We start from the raw sequence: 12,191 nt of genomic DNA, 5'->3' as shown, positions 1-12,191 counted from the left end.
AGCGGGGATGTTGGCATCCACCGGGAGGTCCAACATTGAGGCGACCAGGGAACTTCTGTCTTCTTCCATCTTCTCTTCTTCTTGGTCTTTTCCAGGTAGTGGTCGACGATGAATTAAAAAATTCACTCTCGTGCACCGCTCTTATATTGGAGCCTGAGAGTGGTGGGGCCGCAGCGCCGCTATGGTGGGAGAACTGTGCGGTCATCTGCGCGGCGGGAGTGACACTTGTACCAGCGCATATGTATACTGTGCTCCAGCTAACATCTGAGCTGCTACCGTTGTCGCCCGCCGATATTAAATTAGGCATATATGTGGTAACAATACATATATATATATATACACACATACACACACCTCATTATATATTTCTCTATATCACCTTTTTCATCTTAGTTTTTTTTACATGGTGTAAATTCACTTCTATGTTACACTATTTTTTTTACGTAGAGAATTATGTTTTATTATACTAATTATGTAATAATAATTATGTGTTTCATTCATTCAAGATTTTGACTGATTACTGCTGTTCATTATAGATACAGGAAGACAAATTCAAATCCAAAGAATGAATGGTATACCTACATTTTAAAATGAATATTTACCCTATCTGTATACTTTTTATTCTGTGGTTCAATTAAAAACGCCTGTTAAATAAGACAAACCAGTCTGCAAGGTATTACTTCAGAGGATGAATGAGGATGATATGTATGAATGAAAATAAGTGTAGTCTTGTAGAGTCTCAGGTCAATCATTACTGAGATGTGTGGTTAATTGAAACCCAACCACTAAAGAACACTGGTAAATGGCTAGCTGCAACAGCATTGATGCAGGAGCTACACAGTCAAATTTAAGGAAAATATTTGAAGAGCACATTTCTATGTATTTAGAAAATAATCACCTGTAAATTAGTTTTTTAAAGAACTTAAACAAAATTATTTCAAGCTGATCAATGAATACAAAAGAATGGCCAGTTGACAAAATAAAATCAGGAAAAATTAAAGTATTTAAATAAAATGTTAATTTACAGGATTTTTTAATCTTGAATAATTAAAATAATCACGAATATTACATACCATTAAAATAGCTAGGAATGTTATAATTGGTACGCTAGATGCAATGGCAACAGCAGTTCTCCATTTAGTTAAAGATCCTAGAAGATACATCAAGAAGTATCCAAGAGATATATATGTGCTAGTAAATGAAGCAAGAGTTCCTCGTAAGTGAGGTTGACTAATTTCACCAACATAAGACAGAGTAGGTGCTTCCATAAAACCAACACTAAAACCCATTAGAGTACTTGCTATGTATAACATTTCTACATTTTTTGAACTGTTAATAAGCCACCACCCGATCAACTGCGGTATGTTCACCAGCAACATACATTTTTTTCGTCCAATCCATTCCTGTATGAACCCAGAGAGAATACTCCCAAGTGGTTGACATATCATAAGAATTCCAACTGTAAAAAAATAAGCATAAATAAATACAATTATCACAATAACCTTTCTCTTATAATTACCATTATTACTTCTACTACAGGGGCTCAAAAAAATAATTATTTCATCTACTAGCAAGGAAAAGCTGGTATGTATACCAGTAGCAGATTATTAATATAAGTTAATAGTAAATATATTTTCTGCTAAAATTTTAATAGACTGAAATATTCTACTTTTTTATATTATTTTTCACATTTTTGTATTATGACCTTAGAAGGATAAAAATAGATTTTAAAGTGAAAGGAGAGGTGGATATATTATGTTAAAAAAATCCCAGCCATTTGCTAGTTATTGAATCTGAGACCAGCTGATCTAAAAGTCAGCATTCTTTCGTTACGACAATCAACTAGATGACATGCAAGTTCTACAATCAACTAACCTAAAATTTTCCAAAGGAAAATGTGATTCCAAAGGGTTAACGTGATGGTTCTCTTTAAATTTTTCATAATGAAATGTGTGTTTCCATGCGCATATTTTAAAATGTTTATCCTCGTTTTATAAATTAAGTTGTATATCCTAGAATTATAAAAGCCCAAGAAATTTGTTGTGTACTTTTCAATAAGGATGAAATTAATAAAATACATATTAGAGAAAGGATGAATAAGTGAGAACTGTGGCCAGAATATTGTTTTTATTGTCGTACCCAGAAATTTCTTATAAATTAGAGACACATGCTTATTACAATGTAGAGAATTTTATCATATAAGAGATGAAGCTTGGTAGCTTGCTTTAAGAGCAAAACAAACTCCTACGAAAAAGGACTTACATTGGTGAAGTTAAAAAAGAATAGTGGTAAAAAATGAAGTTTTACTTGGCAAAATAGAACTCAAAACCTTTAGTAATAATTAACAGATTCAGTTTTAGTGGTTTTGTCACTAAAAAAAATAAACAATCTAAATTAACATAAAATGAGTCAATTCCATATGAAAGATAAAACTCAACAGATCTCAAATAAATGATAAAACAAATGAAGCTACAAGAAAGTAAAGCAGACAGATCATTGTAGTATAATGGTAAACAGTGAAGTGTAGAATGTAGGTTTGACCATTGATTTAGAATTTTATACAAAATAAATTGTAGGTAAGTTACATGTGCACGGTATATAGTGTGTGAATAGTAAATTGTTCATTCAGATAATATGTAATTGTTTTTATACCTTCTGATATAGTCTATTAGAAGAAACATTAATATAAAAATAGGTATTAAAACACTTTCTATTCAAGTTACTGCTAGCAAAAGATTTTAGCTAGATTTCTGCTCTAAAAGTCATGAGCATGGCTTTATATGCAATCTTACATGAAAAAAAAATTGGGTTCTAGAAGTGTATTTTCAGTAATCTCTGAGAACTGTAGTAAACCCACCCCACCAAAAATGGAAATGGAAAGCATACTTTTTTTGGTTTGGTACAAATTTATTCTATTAAATTGTTAATAACCAAATAAAACTCAGGGACAAAATATTTAGAGAATTAATTTTGAAAAAATAATGTAATTAAATTAAATAAGAACAAAATAAAATTTTAAAAAAATTTAATGAAAATTAAATACAACAAAAAAAATTTTCAAATCTTGCATTGAAATGAGTAAATCATTCTTTCTATTATACTGAAAATGTGCATAATATAAATAAGACACTGACATGTGCATGTATAAATAAGATATATAACTGGTACAGTTTTACAAAGCGCTAGAAAAACTATTAATAAGTTAAATATTAGAAAGATGTAATATAAAAATGTAATTGTTTTATTTTGAATAAGGTTTTCTAAAAGTAGAAACTTTCCACAAAAGCAGTGTAACTAGTAATGGACACCAATGATGTATTGAAACTAATTGACATTGAGCTCATACCAAAATGTGACCAGATTAAACAAATAGATTTTTATGTCAGCACAAAACAATATCACTACTAGCAAATAATATCTATCTGATTGAATTTTTTTTTTATCTGAAATCAGAGTTGAATTTTCTTACTGATTACCCCCAAAAATGAAGAGAGGGAATAATAATTTTTATTCACTATTGATCTTAATATGCAATAGAAAATTTATATTATAAATAATTAATTTTATTATCAATCTAAGATGAATATTAATGTCAAAGCTTTACTTTGACTGATTCAATATTGTATTAGCTGTTTAGCACAGATTTTCAACCTAAACAAATACACAAAACAGGTAATACAAAATTTGGTCACCTTTCTTTCCCTTTTAATATAGCTTTTCTAGCTACATGTGTCAGGAAATTAAGTAAATAAATAAAAAAATTGAAAGAAATTTTTTTCTTTAAGCTACATTGATTTATTTTTAGATTTTTTTTTTTTTTAATACACTATGTGTCCGATCTGGTTAATAGCTTTTTGCATTTGATTAAGCTTATTGATGTATAAAATTAAATAATTCTGATATGGAACTGTTTTTGAAGATATTGATGAAATTAAATCATTTAATTTTTAACAGTAACTAATAATATTGAAGATAATTAATTACAAATCATAAAATTTACAATTAAAGAGATTAAGGCTAGCAGAATATTTTTCAATTTAACCACATTTTTGTTAAAGTCTTAATTTCCGTCACTATTTGTTCAAATTAACCTTAAGAATAACGTAAAAACAGATGAGTTGATTAAACAAAAGAATTCACCATATGAGATTTGAATTTTAAAGTGTGTACAAAATTCAGAACCTGAAACCTTTCATATGAAATGGAGAGATTCTACTATTCCCCCATGTAATTTACATTTCTTTCTATAAATTTTTGTTTCTTAGTTACCTTATTAGTTATTTATTACTTATTATTATTTATTTGTTACTTATTTATTTATAGTTAATTATTGTGAGTCTGTTTATGATATAAGCACATTAATTTTGCAATAAAGACATTTTTATCAGGATAATATTATTAGGATAATATTATCAAAGTATAAATCTGTAAGGAAAAAGAACAGGATATTGAACTCCATGTTCTTCCTTTTTTCTGTTTAGCCTCTGGGAATTACCGTTCAAGTATTACTTCAGAGGATGAATGAGAATGATATGTATGAGTGTAAATCAAGTGTATTCTTGTACAGTCTCAGTTTGACCATTCCTGAGATGTATGGTTAATTGAAACCCAACCACCAAAGAACGCTGGTATCCACAATCTAGTATTCAAATCTGTGTAAAAGTAACTGCCTTTACTAGGACTTGAATGCTGGAACTCAAACTCCATGTTCTAGATCTAGTCATCTTTTAAAAAATCTACATGGCTATTCAATTGGTAGTATTGATAAGTATCAAAACCAGTTGATGAAATTAACTGATTTTGACACTAGTGTCAAAACCACTGTTACTATAGTAGACTATTACTATGTTAGAAGAAGAGAGGTAAGAATTGAAGTTGAAATTTATAATTCTATATCTTTCTTTTTTTATTATGAGGGCTGGGTCAAAAGTAATGCAAAAGGTGGGTATAACATTTTTATTAACTACCATAGCAGGAACAATTGTATGAGCTTGTTACAATGACTCTTCCTCTGTAAAGTTGTTTCATAATTTCTTAAAATCTTTTCAAACGTGGGAGAACAATGGATTCCAAGCAGAAACAATAAGATGTCATTGAATTTTTGGTGAAAGAATGATGAAATCTGTTCAACATCCATAGAAGGCTATAGAACATTTAAGGAGGTAGCACCACGAACAAGAGCAATGTCACAGGTAGGTGAAAATTTTAAAGGAGAGAAAACTAGCATTGATTCTATAACATTATTTAACTGGTCTTAGGAATCTGATTTTATTGAATTCAATTAACAGTTTACATACTCGTATAATTATTATAATTTAATCATCTTATGCAATAAAAAGGAATGAAAATGTTTAACAAAAAAAAGAAGTAAATATAAGTTGACTACAATAATTAAATTTACACTTATGAGAATTAGTCAAATCAAATATCTAAGAAAGAATACAAAATAACCTGTGAATCGTATGTAGTGCAATAAAAATGTCCGTCACAATTGCTGTTATGCATTTTATATTATTCTATAAAATATCTTTAGAAAAGAAAGTTTCATTACTTAATTGTGATATTACTTAATAATTAGTGATATTAATACACTATTTTTACAAACAGTATTTGAATCACTGTATATTTTGTTAGGCATATTGCTGCTCTTCAAATTATGTTTCCAAATATCATTGTCTGTCATAAAGTTGCAGAGGAGGATTTTTGTATTGCTAGAAATAAAAACTAAGTGGGGAAAAAGTAGAAAAATATGATAACCAGAGACCTCTGATTGTAAAAAAAATTTACTAATGTAGTTGAAAAACAGGATCATACAAGTACTCTTCAAAAATATAAAAGTTTTACTCAAAATGTTCAGTTCAGTTATACATACAAATTTCTTAAATAGTTGATAATAAGCTCAGTTTTATTGATTCTATAGATTTGATTGAGGATTTGTCTTGCTTTATACAGAAACAAAGTAGCAAATTTTTTTATACGTTTTTGTGAGATCATTGCAGATATTAGGATCCTACCCCAATCTTTCCCTAATAATTTTACTGAGTTTCAATTATTATTTTAAAAGCAATGTTGAGCTTTTTCTTAAACAAAATAATAAATAGGTTTACCACTTTTTAAAGAAACTGGCACTGAACCAATAACCTGAAATTTACTGATAAGATCATGAGTGCTATTGTGTCATGGAAAACATGACTCTGGAATTTTATTTGTGAATTCTTGTTTTATCTGATTCATCAGGACCAGCCCTAGCGTTTTTGCTATCATAGGCAAACCCAAAAAATGTTGCCCCATGATTCAAAATTCTTAAAATCTAAAAAAAATACAGAATTATAAAAGAACCATGTTAACCAGAAAAATGACATATAATTGAATTAAGGCGATAATACTAACAGATTTACAGAAAATCTTTTATTGAAAAACAAAATTTACATTTTTCACAAGCTAATGACAACTTACAAACTAAAATTATTACCTTCTAGTTTTGAAATAATTTAAATATACTTTTAAAACAGTAAACAAAACTAGTACAATAATAATATTATTGTATTAATAAATAGTAAATAATAATATTATTGTCTAGATTCAAGTAATCAAAATATATTTTTGTGGGTTGTATTTATTTTTTGTGTTCTAGTTCAGGTGGTTTTGCCAATCCTAAATTTTGCCACTGTAGACAGTCACCTAACTTGCCTACTGCCTAGGGCTGGCCCTGGATTTATATATTTCTCAATGGTCAGATTAATATTCTCTACAAACAAAACAGCAGTGAACACAAAGAGGTTAAGGTCTCTCTGTGTGAACACAGAGAGATTAAGGGATCTCATAACTACATTGCTGTCTGATAATTCACTAATAAAAATAATGAAAGGAACAAAATTTGAAAATAATTAAAAGTTTTAATTTTGATGTTTGATTAGAATGTTTTGATTAGCCTATATGTCTTAAAAAAAAGTTAAGTTAATATTCTGAACCAATTAAATAAATGTTACCAAACCATGAAGCTTCACTGCCATTCATTGAAAATGATTCTGTTTTTGTATTAAGAAGAGCTGCTATAACTATTGTTGGAGCAGAAATCATCATCCCTAATGCCAGTAATAAAAGACTTTGTGCCGTTGTTGCCAATACCTGAAAAAAGTCAAAATAGCACATTAAATCTCATATATTAATTGTGAGGGAATTTATTGGTTTATAAAATTAAAATAAAACTTTTCTATTTCTATTTGGTACAAAATAACATACTAAATAGGGCATGTCAGGAATGGATAGATTTGCTACACCTGTGTGAGCTATACAATGTAATAGACATTATTATTATTATGAATATTATTGTTACCTCAACATTTTAGTAATGGGTGAAGGTTTTCATTACAGAGGATAAATTTGCCTTTTAATGACTTTCTTTTATCTGAAAGAAAGGCAGTTTGGTACTGTATATATCTATACATACATATATATGAATTATTAAACTCAAAAAAAAATCTGTTTTCATCGAGGTAAAGATATCCCACTCTCCTGAGGAATTGCAGGGGTTCAATACCTACCACATAAAAGGCTGCTCAGAGCAGCTATTATGTGCTATATTCCATTGGGATTGTGTATTTGTCATTGGGGGTTTGTGAACAAACTCCCAATTTAGCAGATCCTCTATAGGTAGATTATCTCTTTCATACTAACCATCCATTTCTTTTATCTTGATCTTTTCTTCCTGATAGTTTTTTGGTAAGATAGTCACTTGATCCTACAAAGATTTGGGAACCTATCTAAATTACATATTACATATGAAATATCTAGACACTTAACTAAAAAAAGATGATGGTTGTAAAAAATAATTTGAACTGAGGCTAAAGTGCTTGTTTGATAGAGAGCTAAGCCTTCTTATTTCCTCGTAATACAATGTAAATGATGTTATTTATAATATTCTACATTCTTATTAGTGAAAAAAAAATTAGTTACTGTATCACTGCTTACAGCTACTAACGTTATGTGAAATCAGTCATAAACAGAAATGAAATTTCATCTTTTAAATAAAAACTATAAATACAAAATATAAGTTCTTATTTCAAGATGTAGAAAACAGAAGAGTGTCAAATGGAATTGTCCTCAGTGCTGTGCTTTTCTTATTATTTACTGATAATTTGTCTCAAAATCTCAAACCATTCACTGTTATTCTCCTCACAGATAATGCAATCAAAAATAATTATTCAAAAGGATTAGGAAATTCTATGTTAGCAGTTCAAAATATATTCATAAAAAATTATTCATAAAGTAACTATGCAACTATAAATATTGATAAAATTATTGAATTACATTTCCCAGATAAATGTAACATTACTAATCCTGTGAGTAGTATTTTTGTAAATGATAATGATAATATTTCTGCTGTTCATACTGTGAAATTTCTAGGTTTTTTTGATGATAAGTTCTTTTGGGCAAATTATTAATTTTGTTTGTAAAAAATCAATCAATATTGTTTTATTTTGAAGATAAAATACTGTTATAAAATATTGTTTTTGATGAAATACTAACCTTGTTATCATTATTAAATAGATCTCTGTTATACTTGGGTAGGTTCTTATCTGAAGTGTAACGTAAATAATAGCTCCTTCAAAAAGTTAGGATGAGTTTTCAAGATATTAAAATGCATTATCAGATTATTATTTGGTACTGATAAATATAAATAATATAGGTTGATATTTAGTAAATTCAAAATTTATCTTACTTCTATGTTTATGAATGTATTAAAAGTAAAGATTAGTCATTTATTCTAAAAAAGTATCCATTTGAATCAGATTAAACAATAAACTATTTTTTTGTAACTCAACATAATATAAGCACTTCACCTTATGAGTAAAGACAATATTATACTTCTAATATAATTTTTAATAAATTAATTTTTTTTTCATAATTATAAAATTAATGGTAATAGTGATGGGTATGATTATCACTAATATCACTAATTTTTATAATTAAAAAAAAAAGTGTTTTTGTTTAACATGTAAAAATAAGTGCACAAATACTCTTGATGAATATTGGATGAATTTGAATACTCTTGAATTTCTTGATGAATATTGGTCTTGAGCTGAGCAATGGTTTTAAGCTTATAGGTGAAAATACTACTTAAAGGTATTCCCAGAGAAAAAACTCTGGTGCAGTGAGATCAAGGGAACATGTTGACCAAGGAAAGCCTGAGCCCCTGGAAATGATTCTTTCTCCAAAAATTGTCCTTAGCACTCGTAGGGATTCTCTGGCTGAATGTGATGAGGCCATGTCTTGCTGCCACCAAATTCCTGGTTTACAGTTGGGAGTACAAAGTTTGTAAACATTTCATGGAATCTCCTACCTGTAACACTTACTGATCTATTGTCATATTCAAAGAAGTAATGGCCAATTATTCTGTGAAATATTTTCCTGCAACAAACTGTGATTTTAAGAGTAGCAGCTTATATTGATGGATTATTTGTGGATTTCCTTTCTCAAAAATCTTGAGTTTTTCAGTTCATAAAGCAGTTAAGGTGAAAGTGTGCTTCATTTTCCATGATTAGCTTGTAATGAAATTTTCATATTCTATGGACTTCTGTTGAATACAGGAAAAATAATGCAGCCATACCTGATGATCACTTTGTTTTAGCTCCTGTATGAGTTGGATTTTGTATGGAAAAGCTTTTAATTGTTTCAGTAAGCATCTCAGAGTTGTGCAACTGATTCCAAGTTCTCAAAAATGGTGTTGAGTTGATATTCCTTGTTCTTCAGCAATATTTTCCTCAACAAAATCAAAACTGGTCTAGCTGCAAGCCAAAAGGGTCTTCCAGTTCTTGGAGTATCTTTGACAGACAATTGTGTCTCAAAATATTTAACCAAGGTCAATATAATTGGCCTAGAAGGAGGCCTTCTTAAATGAAAATGACACACATATACCCTCTATGTGTGTTAAAGGAATCTTTATTTGCATAGCAAGATGAATAATTTTTACCCATTATTCAGTTGTGTAATTTTCCATAATTAAAATCCCAAACCTTGATTTTCAGATTTTTGAAAGCAAATCAAAAAAAGATTGATTTTTACAAAATTTATTCACATTTTAAACTGTAATGTAACTTTTGGTGCATCTGTATATAACCTTATGTGTGTGTATATATATATATTGGCAGTAATAAAGCTGACATAGTTGTTCATGTGGTAAAATATATATGAAGTCTTTCAGTTTTAAATTATACATATAATAATTTATAATATGTATAATTTAAATGTTTTTATTTCTTTATAAACTACTATTAGTATGTATTAATTCATAATAATAAAAAAAAAGTAGAATTTTCTGGATTTTTTGTTGTTTAAATAGTAAGAAATTAGTTAAAATGTTTTTCTTTTATACGTGCGCAAGCGTGAAAACACACACACAAGTCATGTTAACACACATCAAAAGAGTAAATTAAATTATTTTATGATAAAATAAAAAGGTCAAGAGCAGAATCAGGTTCAGCAATTAGAAAAAATATGCATTTCTTCATATTACAAAAAAACTATTTTTGTAATGTTATCAAGCATGAAATATGTTAATATCTAGTAACATCTAGAAACTATTGAAAAACTCAACCTTACTAACAAATTAGAATTAAATTATCCAAGTTTTTTTCTGTGGAATGCTAGTCAGAAATATTCTGTACTGATAGAAGTTGAAAAAAAAACAGATTAAAAATATTGCACCAGAATTCAGTCAACACTAATACATCCTTCTCAATTAAAAGTTAAGACTTGGTTAGTGACTGTTTTTATTTTATTCTATTTAACTGAAAGATGCATGATTACAATGGAATAAAATATAAAAATTTACTACACAATTTAAAATAGAAACATCCAAGAATAGAATATAGACAGAAACATTGTTTCTATTTATGTTTCTTGAATGTACATTATATAACAATGTTTCTATCTATGTTTCTGTATGTGCAGAAGAGATTATTTGAAAACTGTTGGTTGAAGAAGTGTCTTTCTGTAAATATTTCAAGTAAAAAGATGGAGTATATTTCAAAATTATGATTTACAGTTAAATACCATGTAAATTTCATTAAAACTGGTAATTCTATTGCATGCAGTGAGACATGAAAATAACTAATGAGAGGGATATTTACATAAAAGTTTAATTTTATATAATTAGATTCAAATAATACAATTTTTAAAATTAATTTTGTGATGATTGCAAGGTCCCGCTTTACCATATTTGTGGGAACTGAGAAGAGTCAAGGTTTTTAAAAAGAATAGTTGGAAGATCAAATTATTTCAGTTTTTTAAACTTTTTAAACAAGAAATAATTAAACATTTAATTTATTGGAGACTTGGAATGGGAAGGAGCATGTGTAAATGACATCATTAAAGTTTTGTGTCCTTAAAAAATTAAGTAGAAAATAAATGTTGAATATCCCAAAAATTCAATTTTTCTTGATGAAGGGCAAAAGGGATGTAGAGTACATGAATTGGAAACAAGGGCACACAACAAGGGCACTGAAACAAACTTCTGAACCATGAAGTTTCTACTGGCAGTATAAGAAATAGGGTAATTTGAAAGGGTTATTATTTAACAGAGGCTTATATTTTTACAATTTCTCAAAATTAAATGGCCCTGTGGTAGCAAGGGGACTTCAATCACTTAGAAAAAATATCTTTTATAAAATTTGTTGAAGGTAGAATGCTTTTAAAAAATGTAAAATACATAAATATATCAAGAGAGGTTAACTTCTTTTTTCTTTAAAAGATTAATTGCCTAGGTCTTCCAAAATAATTTATATATTGCAGTATGTTAAATGGTTCTTTTTCAAACAAAGAATGTATTTTGATAAATAACAGAATGAATATTTACAATTTTTTTTTATAATTTGACTAGGCTGGATAGAAACTATTCAAGATCAATGGTCTAGTCTAAACCTCTTAAACATCTCGTTTCTTAATTTTTTCTATAAAAGTTGGAGGCAATTTGGTTTTTTTTTATAATTAAAAATACTTTTTTGTAATGGATCCTTTTCAAAGTATAATTTATGAAATATTTATAAAAATGAATATTATATCTTTCTAAACTTTTAGTTTAAATTAATATAATCCATTTTTTAATATATTTAACTATGGAATACATTAATTATATTAAGAAATTATTAAATAAAAAATAAGTATACAAAACCTAAAATCTAAATGGCCAT

The 12,191-nt window shown here is 28.0% G+C and overlaps 1 protein-coding gene across 1 annotated transcript in view; it reads right to left on the bottom strand.

The window, feature by feature from the left end:
- Nucleotides 1-12,191, bottom strand: part of LOC142318127 (facilitated trehalose transporter Tret1-2 homolog) — a 139,954-nt gene that overhangs the window by 21,936 nt on the left and 105,827 nt on the right. Inside the window, exons 3-4 of the mRNA XM_075354667.1 lie at nt 6,990-7,128; nt 1,074-1,459 (exon numbers count right to left, since the gene is read on the bottom strand). Of these exons, the coding sequence (XP_075210782.1) occupies nt 1,074-1,459; nt 6,990-7,128 (525 nt within the window). The remainder of the gene's footprint in view (nt 1-1,073; nt 1,460-6,989; nt 7,129-12,191) is intronic.

Source organism: Lycorma delicatula, chromosome 1 (assembly GCF_047948215.1).
Source record: "Lycorma delicatula isolate Av1 chromosome 1, ASM4794821v1, whole genome shotgun sequence".
NCBI lineage: Eukaryota > Metazoa > Arthropoda > Insecta > Hemiptera > Fulgoridae > Lycorma > Lycorma delicatula.
Note: the sequence above shows the minus strand (reverse complement) of the source record. Positions and strands in the feature narration are given on the sequence as shown.